This window comes from Pleurodeles waltl, chromosome 5 (genome assembly GCF_031143425.1).
Source record: "Pleurodeles waltl isolate 20211129_DDA chromosome 5, aPleWal1.hap1.20221129, whole genome shotgun sequence".
NCBI lineage: Eukaryota > Metazoa > Chordata > Amphibia > Caudata > Salamandridae > Pleurodeles > Pleurodeles waltl.
This window is the reverse complement of record NC_090444.1, coordinates 215,167,988-215,190,650: the sequence shown is the minus strand read 5'-3', so window position 1 is coordinate 215,190,650 and position 22,663 is coordinate 215,167,988. Positions and strand designations below refer to the sequence as shown.

Here is a 22,663-nt window from a genome sequence, read left to right as displayed (position 1 = left end):
GGCATGTTTTAAATCCTGGGAGTGTTTTGAGCACCGATTTTGTAACCTCACTGTCATTTATGATGCAAATCACTACAGTACTCAATACAGCGTGGAGAGGGCAGCGCCTCAACTCTTACATTTCCTGACTTTTTGAGCATTAGGGCAAAGTCACTGTTAACATATTGGTGAACCTTAACTTAATTTCAACTTCAGTTTTTTATTATAATTTGTTTTTAATAACTTTATTAGTAATGCATAACTGCGAGTGTTGAGTGCACCAGCATTTTAAGTGCACAACCGGTTTAATACTCTAACACACAGGTGGTCATTCTGACCCTGGCGGTCTTTGACCGTCAGGGCGGAGGACCGCGGGAGCACCGCCGACAGGCCGGCGGTGCTCCAATGGGGATTCCGACCGCGGCGGTAAAGCCGCGGTCGGACCGGCACCACTGGCGGGCTCCCGCCAGTGTACCGCCGCCCCGTAGAATCCTCCACGGCGGCGCAGCTTGCTGCACCGCCGCGGGGATTCTGACCCCCCCTACCGCCATCCAGATCCCGGCGGTCCGACCGCCGGGATCCGGATGGCGGTAGGGGGGTCGCGGGGCCCCTGCAGTGCCCATGCCACTGGCATGGGCATTGCAGGGGCCCCCGTAAGAGGGCCCCTACATGTATTTCACTGTCTGCCGCGCAGACAGTGAAATACGCGACGGGTGCAACTGCACCCGTCGCACAGCTTCCACTCCGCCGGCTCGATTCCGAGCCGGCTTCATCGTGGAAGCCTCTTTCCCGCTGGGCTGGCGGGCGGTCTGAAGGCGACTGCCCGCCAGCCCAGCGGGAAAGTCAGAATTACCGCCGCGGTCTTTCGACCGCGGAACGGTAATCTGACGGCGGGACTTTGGCGGGCGGCCTCCGCCGCCCGCCAAGGTCAGAATGAGGGCCACAGTTTACTGTAAAAACTGTAAAATTAAGTTGTTTAAACCTTATGTTTTGCTATGTTTTACACCAATTGTATTAGTATTTTTTTAAGCTAACTCTATAAAAGTTTGTGTACTTCAAAAGTGCTGAAGCCATTTTTAAAATATGACCCCGCCATGTTCATCGTAGTTCACAAAATATCACATGTATGGTAAAACAATATATATTTCAATGGATGTTTGAGAAATTTAACTTTTTAAAATCTGACACTTAGTTCCACTGGACAATGATGTGGACAACTAACCTCTGAGAACTCAATACTGGTGTATTTGGTTTTACCAATCAACACCTCTTCCCTTACTGAACTTGTGGTTAGTGTGGTAATATGAAATGTGAAGCTTGTCACATGTGTACTTTGCACCAATTACCATGTTGCTCTCTGTGGAAGTCTTTAAAATGTGTGCTGTCTTTTTAGATCAAAGTATTTCTCTTGCGGAACAGGCACACGTGGCATGGATTCGCAGTGTTCCTGAAGTCTGGTCCCTGCGAGAGAACGGGGTGTTTTGGGCAGAGCAGTATGCTGGTAAAGGTCACTTAGCAACAGATCTGGGTTATCCTTTTGTCCAGGTAAAGTGGCTTTCAGCCCTTGCAACGAGATGGAGAGCATTGCTTCCTACCATACATCAGTGTTGTGTACAGGTATCACCACCATGCAGTAATTATTTTAAATGTCAGTGGAAATGATCCTGGACATGTCTGTTTCACACTTTTGTTTTGTAATGAAGGAATACCATGCCTCCTTATTTACCATTTACCCCAACACAAACTTTATTTTTTCACAAATAGAACAACTCAAAAGGTGTTTATTCACAACTAAGTGCAACAAAAAAAGTACAGTTTGAATCCTTTTGAATCAATCCTACACTCATATACTTGTTTAGAATGTTGCTCTTATAAGAAATACCTAGATCTTTTGGACTTGTTCCTCAGTCCACAGTTTTCATTTGTACAGGGCTCCCCGCAATTTTACCTACACACACAAATGTCTGATTGTAAATGATTCCTGAATTCCCTCTGCAGCAACATCAGTTCCCTTCCTTCTTCAAGCTCATGGCACAGGAGATAGTTTCCCATAGGGTAGCTGAAGAAACTGTCTATTTGCCTCTGGTGTACAGGTTGTCTTCGAGATTACGTTTTCTCTGCCTTTCAAGAAGTTCACTCTCCAGCCTCAGGAGAAAGGTGCCAATAAGCAGGGAGATACTCTGGACAGGGCAATGATCCATCTTTCCTTGTGGGCCAGCCTGAGCCTATCTTTCCCAACCTGGGAATCAGCATTCCGGTCTGGGTGAGTTGGGCTTTGGAATAAAGCCAGAGACAAATGTCAGAACGGTACTTTATTAAACAGATAGCACTTTCTACCAGCAATCAGCAGGTAGCCTTCTGCCCATCTTGAGCTCTAGAGCACAAACTGGGATTGCAGCAGTTTTTACTCCGCTGTAATCGGTGATAGCCTTCAAGCAAGTTGAACTGTTGAACTAAAGTTTCCACAGTGCACCTTCCTATATTTTGCAGTGCTTAATTTGTAAATAGGAACGTGCAGATGCCCAAAGCCCTCCCCTTGAACATGCGGCTGCTGCAACTAAATGTGCAAACACGAAATACAGAAGCAGCGTAATCCTGAAGCCATCTTGGGCCTTTTCAATCCATTTAAAACCACTATAGCCCCTTCAGCTCACTCTAGCAGCTTTCTCCCATTGTGATGCTTTTACGTTTTTCTCTTCCTCTGTCTTTGCCATATGTGTCTTTTGCTCGCAGTAAATGCTTGAGGCAGCAAAATAAGTGCCAGCCCTCAAAAATAAGTGCTGTTGGAAACAACAAGCACAAATTAAGCACTGCCCTAAAGGCATCAAAAATTGCAGCTCTTAGCCTTCCCCTAACTTATCTCACAAAGAAACACCTCCCAAGATTAGTCTGCTCCTACCTTGAGACAATCAAAGAAAATAGTAACCCTCAAGGACACATCTGTCCCCACCTCCCACTGCAGCTTTGAGGTCGTCCAATAGCTATTGTTCCCAGGGTGAAAAGGCTCTTCCTAGAAGACACTGTACTGTGTGCTAAAGAAAAATATGTTAGGTATTTTTCTCACACAAGCTGTATGCATCTAATATAACAATTGACAGCATGGATGTGATCAGTGTACAGGGTTTAAAATCCAACATTTCCACTGATTTTGTACTATGAATGTACCTACATATTTATGGATTTTGTGGCTTTTTCCTATTCAAAGATAGGAGAGGTGTACCAAGAATGACGCACTTTAAAATGCAGCCTGCTATAGCTCCTACAAAAACATGTACTTCCAGTCAAGTGTCATTTTTTTTACATGTAATTAGGGTAATATTTGTCATTTCAGATTTGAACACTGCAGGTGCCATACGTTTTAGACATATATGCAGCTGTCTTACAAAAGCAAAAAAATTGACATTTTCATTTAAAAAACAGCTCTCCTTTTCTTTTAAATGCAGATCACCTACAAGTTTACCAAATACGTATTGTTTTAAGACGTTTCATTTTTCTCTACTATAGGTTGTGTAAATATCTCTTGCAAGCTGACGTCCGCGATTTAAGCATTTGCATCTCTCACCTAACTTGCGTGCACATTACAGCTTACTTACCTTAATGTTAAATATATGTAATCACAAAATCATTTTCCATTTTATGGAATTGAACATGTAGATAGGAGCTGTTGGACTTTTTTGCTTATGCAGGGTCATCCCCAATCTTTTTGCCTCCTGCCTCCTATTTTTTCTGACCTGTTGCTGTTGGCTTTTGAACTCTGAGCAATTTACCACTGCTAACCAGTGCTAAAGTGCATATGCTCTCTGTGTAAATTGTATGTAATTGGTTTATCCATGATTGGCATATTTGTTTTTCTGTTAAGTCCCTAGTAAAGTGCACTAGAGGTGCCTAGGGCCTGTAAATCAAATGTTACTAGTGGGCCTGCAGCACTGGTTGTGCCACCCACATAAGTAACCCTGTAATCATGTCTCAGACCTGCCACTGCAGTGTCTGTGTGTGTGTATTTTTACACTGTAAATTCGACTTGGCAAGTGTACCCACTTGCCAGGCCTAATCCTTCCCTTTTCTTACATGTAAAACACCCCTAAGGTAGGCCCTAGGTAGCCCCAAGGGCAGGGTGCAGTGTATGGATAAGGTAGGACATATAGTAATGTGGTTTATACAGGGAGTGCAGAATTATTAGGCAAATGAGTATTTTGACCACATCATCCTCTTTATGCATGTTGTCTTACTCCAAGCTGTATAGGCTCAAAAGCCTACTACCAATTAAGCATATTAGGTGATGTGCATCTCTGTAATGAGAAGGGGTGTGGTCTAATGACATCAACACCCTATATCAGGTGTGCATAATTATTAGGCAACTTCCTTTCCTTTGGCAAAATGGGTCAAAAGAAGGACTTGACAGGCTCAGAAAAGTCAAAAATAGTGAGATATCTTGCAGAGGGATGCAGCACTCTTAAAATTGCAAAGCTTCTGAAGCGTGATCATCGAACAATCAAGCGTTTCATTCAAAATAGTCAACAGGGTCGCAAGAAGCGTGTGGAAAAACCAAGGCGCAAAATAACTGCCCATGAACTGAGAAAAGTCAAGCGTGCAGCTGCCACGATGCCACTTGCCACCAGTTTGGCCATATTTCAGAGCTGCAACATCACTGGAGTGCCCAAAAGCACAAGGTGTGCAATACTCAGAGACATGCCCAAGGTAAGAAAGGCTGAAAGACGACCACCACTGAACAAGACACACAAGCTGAAACGTCAAGACTGGGCCAAGAAATATCTCAAGACTGATTTTTATAAGGTTTTATGGACTGATGAAATGAGAGTGAGTCTTGATGGGCCAGATGGATGGGCCCGTGGCTGGATTGGTAAAGGGCAGAGAGCTCCAGTCCGACTCAGACGCCAGCAAGGTGGAGGTGGAGTACTGGTTTGGGCTGGTATCATCAAAGATGAGCTTGTGGGGCCTTTTCGGGTTGAGGATGGAGTCAAGCTCAACTCCCAGTCCTACTGCCAGTTCCTGGAAGACACCTTCTTCAAGCAGTGGTACAGGAAGAAGTCTGCATCCTTCAAGAAAAACATGATTTGCATGCAGGACAATGCTCCATCACACGTGTCCAAGTACTCCACAGCGTGGCTGGCAAGAAAGGGTATAAAAGAAGGAAATCTAATGACATGGCCTCCTTGTTCACCTGATCTGAACCCCATTGAGAACCTGTGGTCCATCATCAAATGTGAGATTTACAAGGAGGGAAAACAGTACACCTCTCTGAACAGTGTCTGGGAGGCTGTGGTTGCTGCTGCACGCAATGTTGATGGTGAACAGATCAAAACACTGACAGAATCCATGGATGGCAGGCTTTTGAGTGTCCTTGCAAAGAAAGGTGGCTATATTGGTCACTGATTTGTTTTTTTTTTGTTTTTGAATGTCAGAAATGTATATTTGTGAATGTTGAGATGTTATATTGGTTTCACTGGTAATAATAAATAATTGAAATGGGTGTATATTTGTTTTTTGTTAAGTTGCCTAATAATTATGCACAGTAATAGTCACCTGCACACACAGATATCCCCCTAACATAGCTAAAACTAAAAACAAACTAAAAACTACTTCCAAAAATATTCAGCTTTGATATTAATGAGTTTTTTGGGTTCATTGAGAACATGGTTGTTGTTCAATAATAAAATTAATCCTCAAAAATACAACTTGCCTAATAATTCTGCACTCCCTGTATGTCCTGACAGTGAAATACTGCCAATTTCGTTTTTCACTGTTGCAAGGCCTGTCTCTCTCATAGGATAATATGGGGGCTACCTTTAAATATGATTAAAGTGTAGATTCCCCTAGAGAGTAGATGGACATGTGGAGTTTGGGGTCCCTGAACTCACAATTTAAAAATACATCTTTTAGTAAAGTTGATTTTGAGATTGTGCGTTTGAAAATGCCACTTTTAGAAAGTGAGCATTTTCTTGCTTAAACCATTCTGTGACTCTGCCGTGTTTGTGGATTCCCTGTCTGGGTCAGTTTGACAGTTGGGTTGTTTTTCACCTCACACCAGACAGTGACACAAAGGGAGCTGGGGTGTAACCTGCATTTCCTGATTAGCCATCTCTGCTAGGAGGGAGGGGTGGAGTGGTCACTCTCATCTGAAAGGACTGTGCCTGCCTCTGACAATGCCGGCTCCAACCCCCTGGTGTGTGTCTGAGGCCTTGCCTGGGCAAGGCAGGATTTCCCAAGTAGGTGTGAGTCCCCTTTGAAGAAAGGTGACTTCAAAGACTAAAATGGGTATAAGAAGAGCACCCAAATCTACAGACTTTAGAAACACTTCCGGAACCAAGAGGAACCTCTGCCTGGAGAAGAGCTGATAGCTGAGGAAGAAGTGCTGCCCTGCCTGTGACTGTGCTTTGTGGAGCTTTCCTGCAGTGCTGCTTCTGCCAGAGTAAGAGGGCAAAGACTGGACTTTGTGTGCCTTCCATCTTGTGAAGAAATCTCCAAGGGCTTGAGGTAGAGCTTGCCTCCTGTTGTTTGAAGTCTCAGGGACAACAAAGACTTCTCTCTGCCAGCACCTGGAGTCTCTGGAGAGACTCCTGCTCCGACAAGTGGTGCCCTATCCAGTCCCTGGGCCCTTGAAAGGAAAGCTGGTGGAAATCCAAGAAAATCGACTTCGGACGGCTCCGGACCGACGCCGCTGCTGAATCCGGTAACGCCACCTGCACCTGATGCCGTGACCTTTGCTAGAACGTGACGCCGCTGCAGCCCCGCTGAAGCCCACGACTCCGTGGAAGTCGCCGCACCACGTCGTGACCGACGCCGCTCGAAGTGCAAGGATTCAACGTTTCGCACAGACGCCGCAATCCCCGACTTCAGGCATCGGCTTGTTTTCATTCTTCACCAAAGGTACTGTACTTGGGGGTCTACACGACTCCGTGTCGGCTTGTTGGGAACGACTCCGTCACAACGCCGTGTTAACATCTCATCGAAGCATTTTTGTTTCTAAGCGCTACTTTTGAGTTTAATCTTTAAATATTCATAACTTTACTTGTGTATGTCGGATGTATGTCGTTTTGGTCTTGTTTTGTTTAGATCAATATTTCCTATTTTTCTAAACCGGTGTTGTGTCCTTTTGTAGTGTTTTCATTAAGTTGCTGTGTGTGTTGGTACAAATACTTTACACCTAGCGCTCTGAAGTTAAGCCTACTGCTCTGCCAAGCTACCAAGGGGGTAAGCAGGGGTTAGCTGAGGGTGATTCTCTTTTACCCTGACTAGAGTGAGGGTCCTTGCTTGAACAGGGGTTAACCTGGCTGTCAACCAAAGACCCAATTTCTTACAGGAGCTAATTTGTAGACCTGAATTGTTCAGTAATCCAAGCACCAGAACTCGACTAAAGGATGCATTTCTAACAAACACACTTCCTGTCTACAACCCCATGGTGCACCTTTGTAGTCATGTCAAACAAGTAACCTTACCTTTCATTTAACCTCTTGAGTGAGGAGGGTGGGATATTCACGTCCTCTGCATTATCTCTGGCCCAATTGGGTGGATGTGGCCCATCCTAATATCAGGCCTCATCCCAGTCACTAAAGTTCATACTGTCTTTCTGCCGCCTTGCTAGCCTGGGGCCTGAGAACACCTCCCATTCTCATGGCAAGCGAGAGCACATTTGTATTCTTTTGGGTGTCGTTTAGACATATGGGGCAGCAGACAGAGGGTCTAATACCAATCGGCTAATGTTAACAACCTTTCATACAAACCCTGTGATATGACCAACAATTTAACACGTGGCACAAGATCACCATCTGAAGCTAATTCAATGGCATCATTATAAGTTGGCAAAACTCTGTCAATTCCACTGTTACTGCGTCATGCATTTTTATACCCTCTGCAGGTTTGCTCAATTTATGTTCATATTAATGTCTTCTATTCTTCTTCTGAAATTCATCTGTCCATTATTTCATATACGTTTGCCACAGCACAATCATCTTCACACACACACACGTCCCATCTGCGACTGAGAACACAATTTAACATATACACTGTGCAATAATATTTGTGAATTTGTTTTTATATCTGCTTAAATCACTTATAGAGCCGTAGCATTACTGAATATTAACAGATATTTTAAATGCACTGTCCTATTATTATTCTGTGCTGTGCACTGCATGTTTAGCTTAACTGTTCACCAAAGCATAGCCTCATTCTGGAGCTGGCATGACCAAACAAGGACTGTAGACTTAGTGAAGTTAGCCTTTTACCATAATCTTTATCTCAACTCCTTCTCACAAGAAGGAGTTTGTATCTATATAGGGTTAGTATCTGATGACGTGTCCTTTCCTCTGCTTATTGCATTGCAAACAGTTGTATGAAATGAACATGAAAATGTATAGAATTTAGTGTTACGTCCTCCAGCAAATTAAACTCAGAATTGTTTTGCTGCTTGCCGGCTGTTTTTTGCATTAAAACGTGCTGGGCTGATTTTTAGTAGCATCCCTGACTGCCTGGTATCTTTCACAGACCTTTATGGGAATCTTGGACATGAAATTGGCAGTAGGTTCCCATCACACACTCTCTCCGAAAAAAACCTGTTGCAAAATAAGTTGCCAGCCTAACTCATGTTGCACCTTTTGTGAGAAATACATCAATCTAATCGTGCATGGCCTATTCTCACAACAGGCTCAGTGTCCCACGCGTGAAGAATGGCACCAGCAAGCCAAGGGCTCCTTTTAGCATCTCATAAAGTCACGTAGGCATAGGGAGTTGTTAAGTCTCTCATTTTTCACCTCCTGTATCATTATTAGGTGGAGGCGGATGCTCCAAGATATGCCTTCCCCCTGCACTAAGACTGCTTTAATGTGACCAACCTTCTGTGTCCTGTGTGTCATGTTGTATTGTCTTCAGATGTACAGTGAATCCTTCTTTCCACTGTTTTCGCTCAAGGGCAGGGTCCCCTGGAGAGTGCCAAGAAGGTGGGGCACACACCTTGCAGCATCACCTCCTGAATGAAACCACTGCCAGTTGTGGGTGCCCTGTAGTGCATCGAGGCTCTGTGATGCAGGGACGCACTGCAATACAGTTCCAAACTGTAAACACACCCAAACAGATGCGCACACACGCTTACATGCAGAACGTGCTACATAGTGTATGTGGCACACTGGCAAAACTGGCAGGAGCAAGTTTGCCTTGTTGACAGTAAAACGGTGCCCCCTGGGCACACTGTGTTTTCAGTTTGTGGTTCATATATTTTAGGGACCTCTCATTTGGTCCAATTTCCGCTTTTGAGTTGACCAGCCAACATTAGTTTTGCCCCCAGAAAGAACATTATGCAAGGGACCATTTCCATTCCTGCTCTCTTTTCATGTGTTTAGTTCGGCTAATTGTATATCTCCATTCCTTATTCCAAAGACTCTGTTCTACTTTAGAACAAATATACATTCATCAGAAAAATACTACTTTATACCAAATAAACACACATGCACTTAGGTGAGTGTAGCATAGCACTCAGCGAGTTCATTTTCCCCAAATCAACCCCCCTGTCTATCGCTAAATGCATTTGTATAACATTTTACAGAAAGACCAACCCCGCCTCTTGTTCAGTCCCGTTTGTACTGAAAGGGCTGCGGCCATTAAAAAAAAAACACATACCAGGGCCTCAGCTTCTTCTCGTGTGCTGGCCAGAGGTCACGTGCTTTTCATACAGGCTGATGACTTCGCAAATAAAAAGAATACGCATTTGTGATAAAATAGTAGAAAAAATGGTCCCCTTGATAAGCGATGGAAAGAATTACTAATACTATTAGAGATGTTCTGCATGCTTATATGGCGGTTCAGACATAGCTTGATTACCAGATCCAGTCGGTCTAGGTTGAGTTTGTAACAATTCTTGTGGATTTTGCAACCATGGTTGCCATCCTGTGGTCCGGGGACCCCCGGGGGTCCGCAAAGCCTCCCCAGGGGGTCCATGACTGCTTAGAAAATCAAATAACATTAACAGGTTAGTGGGGGGTCGCTGGATTCCAATAATGATTCAGCGGGGGTCCCCAGGTTCCAGTAATGATAAAGTGGGGTCCACAGAAGTCACAAATGTGGGAACCACTGATGTACAACATAGGAGTTTGAGTAGCTGCTCAAATAAATTGTGTGTTTGATGCTAAGACTCTGTGGCAGAATCTAGCGTGATGAGCTCTTATTAACTGAGAGGAGGGTTATGAGGTTGCTCACAGAGCTGTAAATACAATGTCTTGACAATGTCTCGAAGGACTACGCACTAAACACTTTTACCCACTCAGAAAAGACAACCGTTTTGTTACTTGGAAAACGTTCTCTCAGTAGGTTTATTGAAAGGTCCCAACCAATCCAAAAACTACATTTTGATAAACACCATGCATCTACTCATCACCTGATGCCAACTATGCAGAGGCAAGTATTTCAGGCACTTGAATCAATCTTTTGCCCAAGCACAAAATATTCCATTCTCTCAAGCGGTGCCTGCATTGCCCACTTGGCGTCTAAATGCTCCTGGAAAGATACCACCCACATTACTAGTGTACACAGGGGCAACATGCTGCCAGCTGCTGACATGCAACAACCACCCTCTCTTAAAGGCTGATGGTATCATCACAAAAGCGATCCTCACGCGATGTGCCAGATAGAGTCTAGCTGCTACAAGTGATATTCTTTGGACCATGTGCTCATCTAAACACAGACACTGTAAACCCATTTTATATAAACATTCTGCATAGAAATAAGGAAAAGGGCAGAGGAGACTAAAAAGAAATGGTGGATTTAACGTTTTTGATCCTATACCCAAATAAAGAACCACTATACCGGAACAAAGCCCAATATCCAATTTATTAGCTAACAAAGGACTAACAAAAGACAACCACTTAGGGACGGCAGACGAAAACATGCCAGTAACTAGTTCTAGAGACCTACTCCAGCTCTTCCACCTCTCTTCCCCCCACTGACAACTAGGAAAAAAGAAGCAAAGGCAGATGCATTCACATATGATATAAACCCCACAAAAATCAAGTACAGGTGAATCACACAACACCACCTCCTGGGCAAAGCAGTCCAGAACAAATCGTAGTAAAATAGAACCACCTGATAAATGGAAAACTGAAAGCTAACTGAATGCAATCAATAGAAGTTGAATCAAGGACATTCATAAAGGGTGAAGCAGGCAAACATTGACAATCTGTCACGTATCCGAGAAATAGTGGATGTTGAAAGGGAAGCATGCACCATCCCGATGAAGTCTAAAACAGTCACCAGCTCCTCACAGATAGGGTCAAGGAAAAAACAATGAAGAAACATATTCTCCTTCTGATTAAAGGATAAGACAACTTTAAATATGACACCAGGGCTAACCAGAACACAAGTTGGCATGAAAAGCAGACAGATAAATAAAACAAACAAGGTTCTTCATAAAAGAGATGTTTTACTGGTGACATCCTATCAGAAGTAAGCATCACCAGGAAAAAGGTTCCGCCACTGACATAGACCAAAGAGGCATCTCTGGGACTGACAGCATCAGAGGCAGAGACCAAAAGGTTGCCCTGGACTTGACAACTAAACCTCACAGAGCGAAGCCTGTCAACAGATGCACAACCATGCTCCAGCACCTGGAAAGCCCTAGAGCACCCATGAAGCCCAGAGGAAAAACTCTGACATCAACCCTACTCCCAGTACCAGACAATCTCTGCATGCCCCTGGAACAATGATACAAGTGAGGCCCTAGAGAAGCCCAGCAGCGAAACCTTTATTATGTGTGAGGGAACTGGATTAGGGGTCCCACTGCAATCAAGGATTACTAGGCCTCAATTGTGACAACTGGAGGAGTTTACCTCTGGTGTGATGGGGTCACTTTCCTAGAGGAACTAAACTGAGCACCAAGTATACCTTTTTAACTCTTGACCCTTGGGGAAAAGACGTACAGCAGTCCAAGTCTTAATAATGGAGATGGTACAGGGTATATACTTAGAACACACCGAAGTATATAGGAACAGAATACATAAATGTGTAGCAAGTAATTGGACGTTCAACAGTTAAAAAGTACTTTAATCCATACACAACTAAATAGTGTACATAAAATAATACTAAGGCACAATGCGAAATCTATCCAACTCTTCTTGAATTAGAGGTCTAAAAAAGCATACTTAGCATGTTCAGGCAATTTTAAATCCTTTTCTGGTGTTTTTTTCATATTGTGTACACAATACACTAGGACCAGCCCACTGTCTTTTTGCTATGGTTCTACAATGTACCAGTCAAAGCTGTAGTTACCACAGTGTCTTACTAAATGGGGATAATTTACTGAAGTATGCGCAAACACTTGTGAGACTGCACAAATTTCATAAGCACATACCCGTATAGTATATAGATGCTATGTACTGCACCAAATTGGTGCCACAAGAGCACTTGCTTATAGCTTTATTAAATAAACCCTAATGTGCTCGCCCCTGATTTCTGTATTTGACACAAGTCTGAGTCTGTCTTATTTTCCCCTTAAATGAGACTGGTCGAGAGCTGCTGAAGCTTCACGGTTCTAAAGACGGTCCCTGCTTCTGATCCAGTGCGCATTTGCAACAGTAGGATGCCTTGCGGAAACGAGAGGCCACAATTAGGGACAATGAGGCAACCTGATGGTGAGGTTCTGTAGAAGTGAGTTGGTGCACAATACAATGTCCTGCTCCTCCACAGCCAAGCTCTGAGTTGCTCTGGAAGGTCATGACAAACTTAATTGGTCTAGTAAGCCGACATCCAAGAGGAGTCCTACAGCCCACCTAAGCGCCACCAGGAGCACCAGTCCTCTGTCGGCAGAACCCTAGTACAATGGGAAGTCAAAGCCCATAACACAGTAGTAACCTATTCGGGAACCAAAGATGCTGTCTGTGCACATGCATGGGAATCCTACATCAAAAACTGTGAAATTCAAAAGGAGCGATAGTTTAAATACTATTGAACACAGTGCCTGCATGCATACCCCGGATATCCCGGGGTTCATTAACAGGAGCTCTTCCAAAGCTGGATTCCGGCAGATGCTGATCTCCAGAGCCATGTATGGGGCAGTTCCCTCTCAACCAGTAGGAAAAAAGCTACAAAAAAGGACTCCTGAGCAGGGGGATTTCTTCTCTGACAAGAAACTACTTGCAGGAGCTAATCCAGCAGACTAATTAGACCACAAAGTAGTGGACACTATCCCACCTGAGATTAAACAGGTACAAACACTGCAGGAAGTTGAGACATGAGGGAAACAACCTGCTCATTTAATCTGACTTTACAATGACTACCACAGAATGGAAGACAGAGCAGAAGGGATTCAGTTCCATCCAACTTCAAATCATCAAAAGCTAGGCTGGCATGAAGAATTAAGCCTATGCCTGACACCCTATTGATATAAATGATTGGCTGCCGATGACCACATTATTAGGGCACTATTGTGTAATCCAAAGAAAAGAAGCAAGTGCTGCTGTGGTACTAGTATTCGCCTCAAAGATGTGGTCCCAATATTGAATCAGATGTCACACCTGGGTATTCACAGCCAAGCAAGCTCATGGCATCACAAAGAAACAGGGGGCTTGGAACAGGCCAATAATGAAGGGCCTGAAACCAAGGAGACAGACCTATACCGGGCGCCAATCTCCAAATTATTCATCATGTTAACCTTCAAAGGAGCAACACACTGATCACAGCTCTCTCCTTCTGTAAGATCCTGGCAGGCATTCGACCTGACTGCGCGCCCTTGCTACTGGTAAAAGGAGAGCAACCCCAGGTGAGGTCTGAAGTGCAAAGAATTCCAGGACCTCAGAAGAGAGCAACTGGGACTTCAGACAGATGATCTGCAAACCATACTTGACAAACAGAACTCAACATGCTAACTGCCTCTTCTGATGGAGAATGGATATGTAAATCATTAGGAAGGTGTGTAGTAGAATTTCTGAATTGTAAAGTGCTGCCGTAACCTGATAAACACCCCTTGTGATGATTAAATGCAAAAAGCTATAACTGGGGCTGCAAATAAACCCACAATACATACATCATTAGGAATTGCAGAGGACCAGAGACTGAGACCAAATACTGTATACATGTTTTTTTTATTCAGCCAGACATGATGCAGTCTTCTTTAATATATGCCCCACCTTCTAACTGACCTTCACTGTCACTGAGCAAACCTGGGAATTACTAATGTACAGTACGTCATAGGGACCCAACATCAGAGATCAAATTAGCTCAATCACCCCCATAGTGAGCGAACTCTGCTACTTCAGTCACCTTGGTAAAGATGCATCATCTGAAATCTTACATGCCCACAACTGAAACCTCTACCTCCTGAACATCACCAGCTTAAGGGGGGTCAGAATGCACAAAAGCTGGATCATGTGGGCAAATGTTATTGAAAATAACGCAACTCAACGTAGCAATCAAAGTTACTGCACTGTGTTCGTTTGGGGGGGAAGAGCAGTGCAGGGTCTTACTTGTAAATGCCACGGTACTGCTGCTCTCTTCAGCACTAGTGCACAAACAGGCTGCCTAGCGCAGTGTGATGTCAAGTATAGGTTTTGTACTAAAAGGGACCCTTACCCTTTCTGAACAAAATACTATTCTTAGATTAACTTTAAAACCTTTCACACATTGGAGGTGTTCAGTACAATGCCACACACATGCAATGTGCTGGTGAGTTCAGCGCTTAGAAATCAAGAAATAAAGATGAAAAGAAGAGAAGCCTCTGACTGTAGAAGTAAGTGTTCACTATTTCTCTCTATAGTTTTTTAATTTACTCTTGCTTAAAGAAAAAGCCATTGCCTAGATTGCAGAAGAACAACATGCACGCTCCAATGGAAATGACACAAAAGAAGGGCAAGTGCAGGTCTGGTGGGAATAATTTCCATGAACTCCTACAAGTACAATACATTGTAAGAGGAAAACACATAACATGAATCTAGCCAATGTTATGGACCTTGTACAGAAGGAAAAGAAAATGAGATTCTTCTTGGAAGGTCTACGCAAGAATGCAGACTCAACTGAGGACAAACGCTTTTCCATAGAAGGCAATGCCGAGTCCCTTCACACCCAAGACACAAATTCCAAACAAGCTATAATCCAAAAACAGAACAAAGTTGCCTTTTTTAGCAATACTGTTAAAGAGACCACCAAAGTGTAGTCTTCCCTATCTTACTTTCAAGAGTGCGAAAGTTCACAGTTATATCTCATCTGGAAGATAAAGTTGAGTTCTTGGAAAATAGGACCAGGGAGGATGCCGGTATGCAGGAAGGTGGAATAGGAGTTATAGAAGGCAGAGCTTTGTTGTGATCGGTCACTCCCATCTGCTGAGCAAGCCAGGTATTCAGCCTGCACAGTGTGGGCCCAGCTGGAGCCAATACAGAGTGACATAGCTCATAGAAATTAGAGAAACACTACTTAGAGATGCTGTGAAAAACTAATTCACTTACAGGGCAAGATCTAATTTTATCAAAATATGGGTATTCACGCTGGACATCCCTGCTGTTGTTAAACATGTTAAATCTGTCAAGCTTAACGTGTCACACAAGGAAAAGAACTGTGGCTCTGATTATGATCTAAACATTGGTTTTTAATCTCTTGACTACTGTGGACCCTCACTTAATCATTACTGAAACACGGGAACCTCACAGTGAATTATTATTAGAATCCAGGGACCACCAGTGAGTCATTACTGGAAGGCAGGGACCCCAGCCTAAGCATTTTCCAGCATTTGAACCACAAGACAATACACCGAAATATACAGAAACAAGCATTAGTCAAACAAATAAACAAATGATTAAATATTTTACCTACTGTATGAACAAATTTAAGAAAATATAATTTTAATACGAAGGTTGGAGCTTTTTTAAATTCAATTGAGGCCACTCGTCCTTCATACTGTATTCTGCTTAATGCACTTTCACTGCTCTCACGAATCAATAGGAGGTTACTAACTTAATTTTTAGCCTCCAATTTCAAATTCCTTCACATCTACAGAATGGCTTTAAATTTGCAATTGGACATTTAACTTCTTTATTTATATACACTTCCACTTAATTTGTTAATGTTCTTTAATTTTCTAAGCAGTCACGGACCCCCTGAGCAGACTCTGAGGACCTCCCAGGGTCCCCAGACCACAAGCGCAGGCCATTAAATATGAAGGGAAAGGTTGGGCGCTCTAACACCATTAGCAGCAACCTTTTCTGCTGTACTTATATGTTGAGTTAGTAATTTAGGAAAACAGACAGAAACATTTGTTCTACAACTCATTACTGCACCTGTACTGTGGCAGCAAAATGCTGCTGAAGACATCTCTGATAATTCCCCACAAGAATCATGCTAGTATTGCATTCGCACTCCTGGGTAAATATCAGATGTTTTCACTAGAACAATGAATATGCGTGCGCACACACACACACACACACACACACACAAAATAAAATAAATTCCTTTAACATCAGAACTGTAAATTTATTTCGAAATTCTTTTTATGATGGGATTTCAGAAATATTTTAAGAATGAAGATATGGGACCACCACCTAGATGACGTACATGGTGCTTTCGAGGTATGGTCTCTGGGTCCAGAACTGTAACAATGGGCTTACCGGGAGCATCATACATCAGCACCTCCTTGTAGGAGACAGACATCACTGGGTGCTTGAGTTTATCCTTGAAGTCTGCGATGGTTTGGTACACGAGGAAAACTGCAACACCCATCAGAAGCAGGTAAATGAAGATCAGAATCACTGAAAACACATTCTTCAAACAGGTCCGGCTGAAACGGATTGACGGGCTGTTTCTTCCTGATTCAGAGTCTACAAGGACAAAGGAAAATCCCAAAGAAAAAAGAATGGACAAAAATTGTGACTTAGGCTTTTGTAAAGTAAAACGGTTTTACGAACATGCCTAAATGCATATTTGTACACTGAAATTTTATACCACATAACACCGTTCTTACATAAATGTTACTATTTAATCGTGAATTAAAGTAAATGATGATTGAGAGTGTGGAGCAAATGCTCACAAAGGTCAAGGAACTGAGTGGTGATGTACAGTGATGTGCTACAATCAATAAAGAAGGATTAAAAAAAGAAATAAAAAATATGATGGAAGGGTGGGTCTGAAATAACATCTAACAGCACGAACAAGGAATGTTTTATACGTGCAAAATAATTCACTGTCCCAAGTGTGCAATCATTCCAAATTGAGGCTAATCATAGTACGATGTATGGATGGTACACAACACTGTGACCACGGGAGATTAGTATTCTGTATCAAAGACACTTAGCTTCTGATTATGAGGTGGCCAGATGGAGATAAGGTATTTGCCTCACCCAAATAATATCAATATCCTGCAGTGCTATATTTACTGGGTGCAATAAATACCTCTATTTCTGAGTTTACCATGTGAAAAGGAGGAATTGCATGCAGAATCTGTTGCTTCCCTAACCGGATTTTGAATATCTTTGCTGGGCTTTCTTTGCTTCAGGTCAAACAAACAAAGAAGAAGAATGCATGGATGAGGTCATGACCTCGAATCTCGGAATCTGATCCCAGAGGTTGAAACTTAGTGGCCCATTCATATTTAGGGCCTACGAGTCGGTTGATCATGGTCCATGCAAATCACCAATATGTAAAGTAGCAAATGTTGTAAAGTTCTTGCTCTTACTCGGTCATCATTTTCCCTTATTGTGCTTTCTTTTTTTCCATAGAAATTGTCCTCACAAAAGACAATGCGCTACTGATATAAACCCAGGCACTCGTGTGTGTTAGCGTGCTTAATTCACATGCTGGGAACCTTCATCTGTAGCTTGCAATTTATGGGCTGCAAACTGTTGAGGAAAGTGTAAGTCCCTCATATGGGACTTCTCTCCCTGGCGTGTATAGAGCAGTGGTGCAAGTCTGAACAAATTTGTCATTCTTTTTTTTTTTTAAATATATATTTATTGACATTTTTCCAAAAGGTGAATTCTCAATGGGTTTAGTAGATCATGTTGCAGAGTGTCTATATCATGGTACAATCATATCCATTTCGTGACATGTTACATGCAGTACAGGTAAACAGTTATCATATTAATAAGCTTATTGTACACCTCCTGCTATTACCCCTATCCTCTAATATTGTAACCCTCATCACTGTTTCAGTATATAGACTTCCACGCTCTGCAACAGGTATTTCACCATGTCGTTTAACCGTGATAACTAAAAAATCTAACTTTGTGCTGTTGAGACATTTCCCATACTGGCGTGAGTATCTGGGCAAACCGGGCCACCGGCCCACCACTCCAGGGGCAGACGACCCCACCCCTGTCCCACTCTACTTCACCCTCGCTGGGGTTCGATCACGCTATGTAACTACTGGTATCTCTGTGTGTCATGTAGCGGGTTCAGGGCACTCCTGACAGCATTCTTGGGGTGTACTCTTCTAGGTTCTGCTCTAGGAGGGTACCCCCTCCTCTTTCATGCACTCCAGTTCCTCCCTATACATCTCCTGTACCAAGGTAAGTTCTATGTGCATAATTGTACTGGATATATCTAAGACGGGTGTTCTAGTGATATCCTACGAGGGTATGCCAGCACTCTCCGCCAGTCCGCATCAGTCATGCCTCTGCCCAATTTTTCCTCCCACTTCGCCCTAAGGCCCTGAAGGGATTCCATTGTGCCCTCATTATGAGCTCTGTAAAGTCTAATGATGTAGTGTGTATCCCCCCCATGGTTAGTAAAAGGTGGAGTACTGTATGTACCTCTGGCTCCACGTTTACTGTATGCCAGTGTTCCCATATAGAGTGTGCCAATGTTTGATACAGTAGGAATTGTCCTCTCGGGACTCCATTCTCCTCCACCATATTGGTGAATGAGCGCATCACCCCATCTCGGAAGCAGTCTCCCATTGTCTCCATTCCCGCCTGTGTCCAGGTCCCGACTTGGGATCTCGGCAATACCTGATATGGGGTACCCCGGGGTACCGCCGCCAGTGGAAACGCCGGTGAGTAGGCTGTCTTTATTCCCATGCGTTTCAGGCACCTCCTCCAACAGGAGAAGGCCACCGTCAGTAGGGTATTCCCCGCTGTTAGTGGTATCCGGTGATTGAGCATTCGTGCCAATATTAAGTCTTCCCCAATATCTCCCCTGGAAGTGACCCGGTCTAGCCACCCCTCCCCAGTAAACCACCTAGATATCCATTGTAGTTGGCTCGACAAGTTCAAAATCCGGGACTCCCAGTCCGCTCTCGTCCACAGGGGGACGTAATATAGATAGGGCGGTCCGCCTGCGGCCTTTATCCCAAATGAGCTCTCGGAGCAATATATTCAACTCCCTGAACCAGATCACCTGGCCCATCACCGGGAGATTAGAGAAATAATATAGAAGGCATGGTAACATAATAATTTTAGAGACAGATACTCGCGCCATTGTGGGTAATTTAAGAGAGTGCCAGAATGCCACTACGGGCCTCAAAGACCGAAGTGCCTTGCCTAGGTGGCCATCACGGCGGTCCCCTAAGTCATGGAACACCTGTATTCCCAAATATTTGAATGTGTGGGGTGCCCATCCAATATCCACAGGACAGGACGGCGGTCTTGGCTCGCCCGCCGCCCACGGGAAGACATATGTCTTACTCCTGTTGAGCCTAAGGCCTGATTGGATACCAAATTCCTCCAACAGTTCAAGTGCCCATAGGATCCCAGAATCACCCTCCCTCAGGTAGATTAATATATCATCAGCGTAAAGTGAAATGTTATGTTCCACGCGGCCCCATTTCACCCCTCTGCCTCTACCTTCCTCCCAGAATTGGGCCGCCCGGGGCTCGACAGCAAGTGAAACAATAGCGGTGACAACGGACAGCCCTGTCTGGTCCCTCTAAATACAGAGTAAGAAGCCGATACCGTCCGGCCTGTCCTCACTTGTGCCATTGGTCTGCTATACAGTAGGTCTACCCACCACACCCACCCCTCACCTAGGCCCATCCAGAGCATCACAGCCCTCAGGTAAACTTACCTCACTGAGTCAAACGCCTTCTCAAAATCCACGGAGAGAAATACCGCCCCCGGTGGTCGCTCATCCCTCGGCATATGCAAGAGGGCAAACAAACGTCTGAGACTGAGGGATGTGCTACGGGCCGGTATGAAACCATTTTGGTCATCGTGTATTAGGGTGAGCATGTGGTTAACCAGCCGATTGGTGAGGACCTTGCTCAGTATCTTAAAATCGCAGTTTAACATCGAGAGTGGTCTAAAATCCGTCACCGGCGCTTCCTGCGATTCGGTCTTAGGCAGGGGAACCACCAGTGCCTCCCTCATTGTCTGAGGTAGTGTACCCTGCTGGATTGTCTCTGCATAGAGTTCAACCAGTATGGGTGCCAGAATATCCGAGTACCACTTATAAAACTCCATGGGCAAGCCATCCGTGCCCGGCGTCTTACCCGCTGCTAGCTGTGTGATAGCGGTCTTGACTTCCTCCAGTGTAACTGGGCTCCCTAGTGGTTTGCTTTCCTCCAGGGCCAGAGTGCACAATTGTCACGATTGCAGGTGGGCTCCCGACAAATCAGAGAGGTCTGACTCTGGTTTTCTGTAAAGTGTCTCATAGTAATGCCTAAATGCATCATTTATTGCAGCTGGGCCATGTACGCGATCCCCACCCGCGCCGCATATGCTCGTTATCGGTGCACCCTCCCCGTGGGGCCTCACCAACCATACCAGCATCCTGCCCGATCTACCCTCCTCCGTGTGTATAGATGCCAAATACTTCCGGTAACTATGGTGGCGTAGCTGTTCCTCAGTCAGGTTGTAAGATTCTTTTGCTTGATGGAGTCTATTGCGCGCTGCCTGATCTATGCACCCAGTGTTTTTGCCTTTGTGTATTATCTTTTCTAGGTGAATGAGTTTGCGCTCAAGAGTCCGCGTAATTCTCACTGTCTGCCCCATGCAATATCCCCGGGTCACTACCTTGAGGGCTTCCCATTCTATGTTTCTGGAGGCAGCGGATCCCCTGTTGATGTGTGTGTTCTAATAAGTCAGCTCTAAGCGCTTCCCTGTAGGGTGGATCCTCTAGCGCTGCCGGCCTAAGTCGCCTCATCAGGATGGGTGGTCTGGACTCTGCACATCGCCAAGTAAGGAGTAGCGGGTTGTGGTCCGAGAGGGTGCGTCCCAGGTATTCAGTATGTATTATCTCGTGCACTAGGTTCCCAGTGCATACCACTCTATCTATTCTAGTATGCACCTGGTGCAAACCTGAGTAGCTGGAGTAATCCCTCTCCCGTGGGTGCTAGTTTCGCCACACGTCCTCTAGGCCCCAGTGTGTCATCCAATCCCTTAGCCCTTTAGCCAGTTTATGTGATGGCACCCCTAGCATCGGAGGGGTAGATCGATCCAGCTCAGTGTCTATAACACAATTAAAGTCCCCTCCAACCACTAGTTGTCCCCCCAGTTGTGTGGTCAGTCGGCCAGAGAGGCGCTGCAAAAAAAGGTACCTGGTCCTGATAAGGGGCGTATAAACAACTCAACACCACCTGTCTTCCGTACAATCTACCCTCGACTATCACAAATCTGCCATCCTGGTCTATATCCACTGTGTTAGCTTCGAATGGGACCCCTGCTCTTACCCATACCAGTGCACCTCGTGCACAGGCTGAGTATGTAGCGGCAAAGATCTGCCCCCTCTATCGGCATCGTAGCTTATTTACCTCACTGGAGTTAAGGTGGGTCTCCTGTAACAGTGCCACATGCACTCCCCTCCTCTTCAGATATGTCAGGACAATGTGCCGCCTGGTCTGCTTCCCCATCCCCTGATATTCCATGTTAACAAGTTATAGCCTGCCATTCTATATAAGGTATACCAGGGTGAGCCGTGCGCCCCCCCCCCCCGGGCAGCCGCCACCATTGGCTCCCGCGGCCTCACCCCTCCCTCCCGTCGCCAGCGTCTGTATCAGAATTAAATGGTTCAGCCTCCCACGCATAACACAAAACATGTAACTGCAAGCCCCAACTCCCCATCCCAAAGGGCACTGCTGCAAAGGTTGCCCGCCCAATTAACAATGCAAATGCACAACCAAAACGATGAGTCATTTTGTGTTCTCGCTGTTCAGTCCTCCGCGGCCGAGAATCCGGGGCCTGCTGCGCTGTCTTCTTGGTCCTCTGTGGTCCTGACACCCTGCACGCCTTGTTCCGTCACCGGTGCTCTCCCCAGACTTATGTTTCTCCAGCCATTCCCATGCTTCTTCAGGAGTCTGAAAGAAGGTAGTGTGACCCTCTGTAGTTACCCTCAATCTAGCCAGGGACAGGAGGGAGTATTGGATGCCGTCCTCCTGGAGCGCTCTCTTCACCGCTAGGAAGGAGGCTCGCCTGTTCTGCACCTCTGCTGTGAAGTCCGGGAATAAGGTTACTGTTCCATTTGCAACACGGAAAGGCCCGGCTTCTCTTGCTCTCTGCAGCAGCACATCTCTGTCCCGATAATGCAGCAGCTTGGCGACAATCAACCGGGGGTCTGCCCGAGGCCAGTACTTTCGACGGTACTCGATGTGCGTGTTCCAGTGCAAAGAAGGGGGTAAGCTGCTCTGGGACCACGTGCGACCGCAGCCACCACTCCAAGAAGGTCACCATGTCCGTGCTCTCTGCGCCCTCCGGAAGACCAATTATTCTCACGTTGTTCCTGCGATTGCTGCCTTCGGCGTCCTCTGCCATGCGCTCCAGCCGTTGCACAC

At 45.0% G+C, this 22,663-nt stretch overlaps 1 protein-coding gene across 3 annotated transcripts in view; it reads right to left on the bottom strand.

Moving 5' to 3' along the window:
- PACC1 (proton activated chloride channel 1) overlaps positions 1 to 22,663 on the bottom strand; it is a 166,417-nt gene that overhangs the window by 57,418 nt on the left and 86,336 nt on the right. For all 3 annotated transcript variants that reach the window (XM_069233924.1, XM_069233925.1, XM_069233926.1), the window contains one exon: positions 16,572 to 16,781. In XM_069233924.1, coding sequence (XP_069090025.1) covers positions 16,572 to 16,781 — 210 coding nt within the window. The remainder of the gene's footprint in view (positions 1 to 16,571; positions 16,782 to 22,663) is intronic.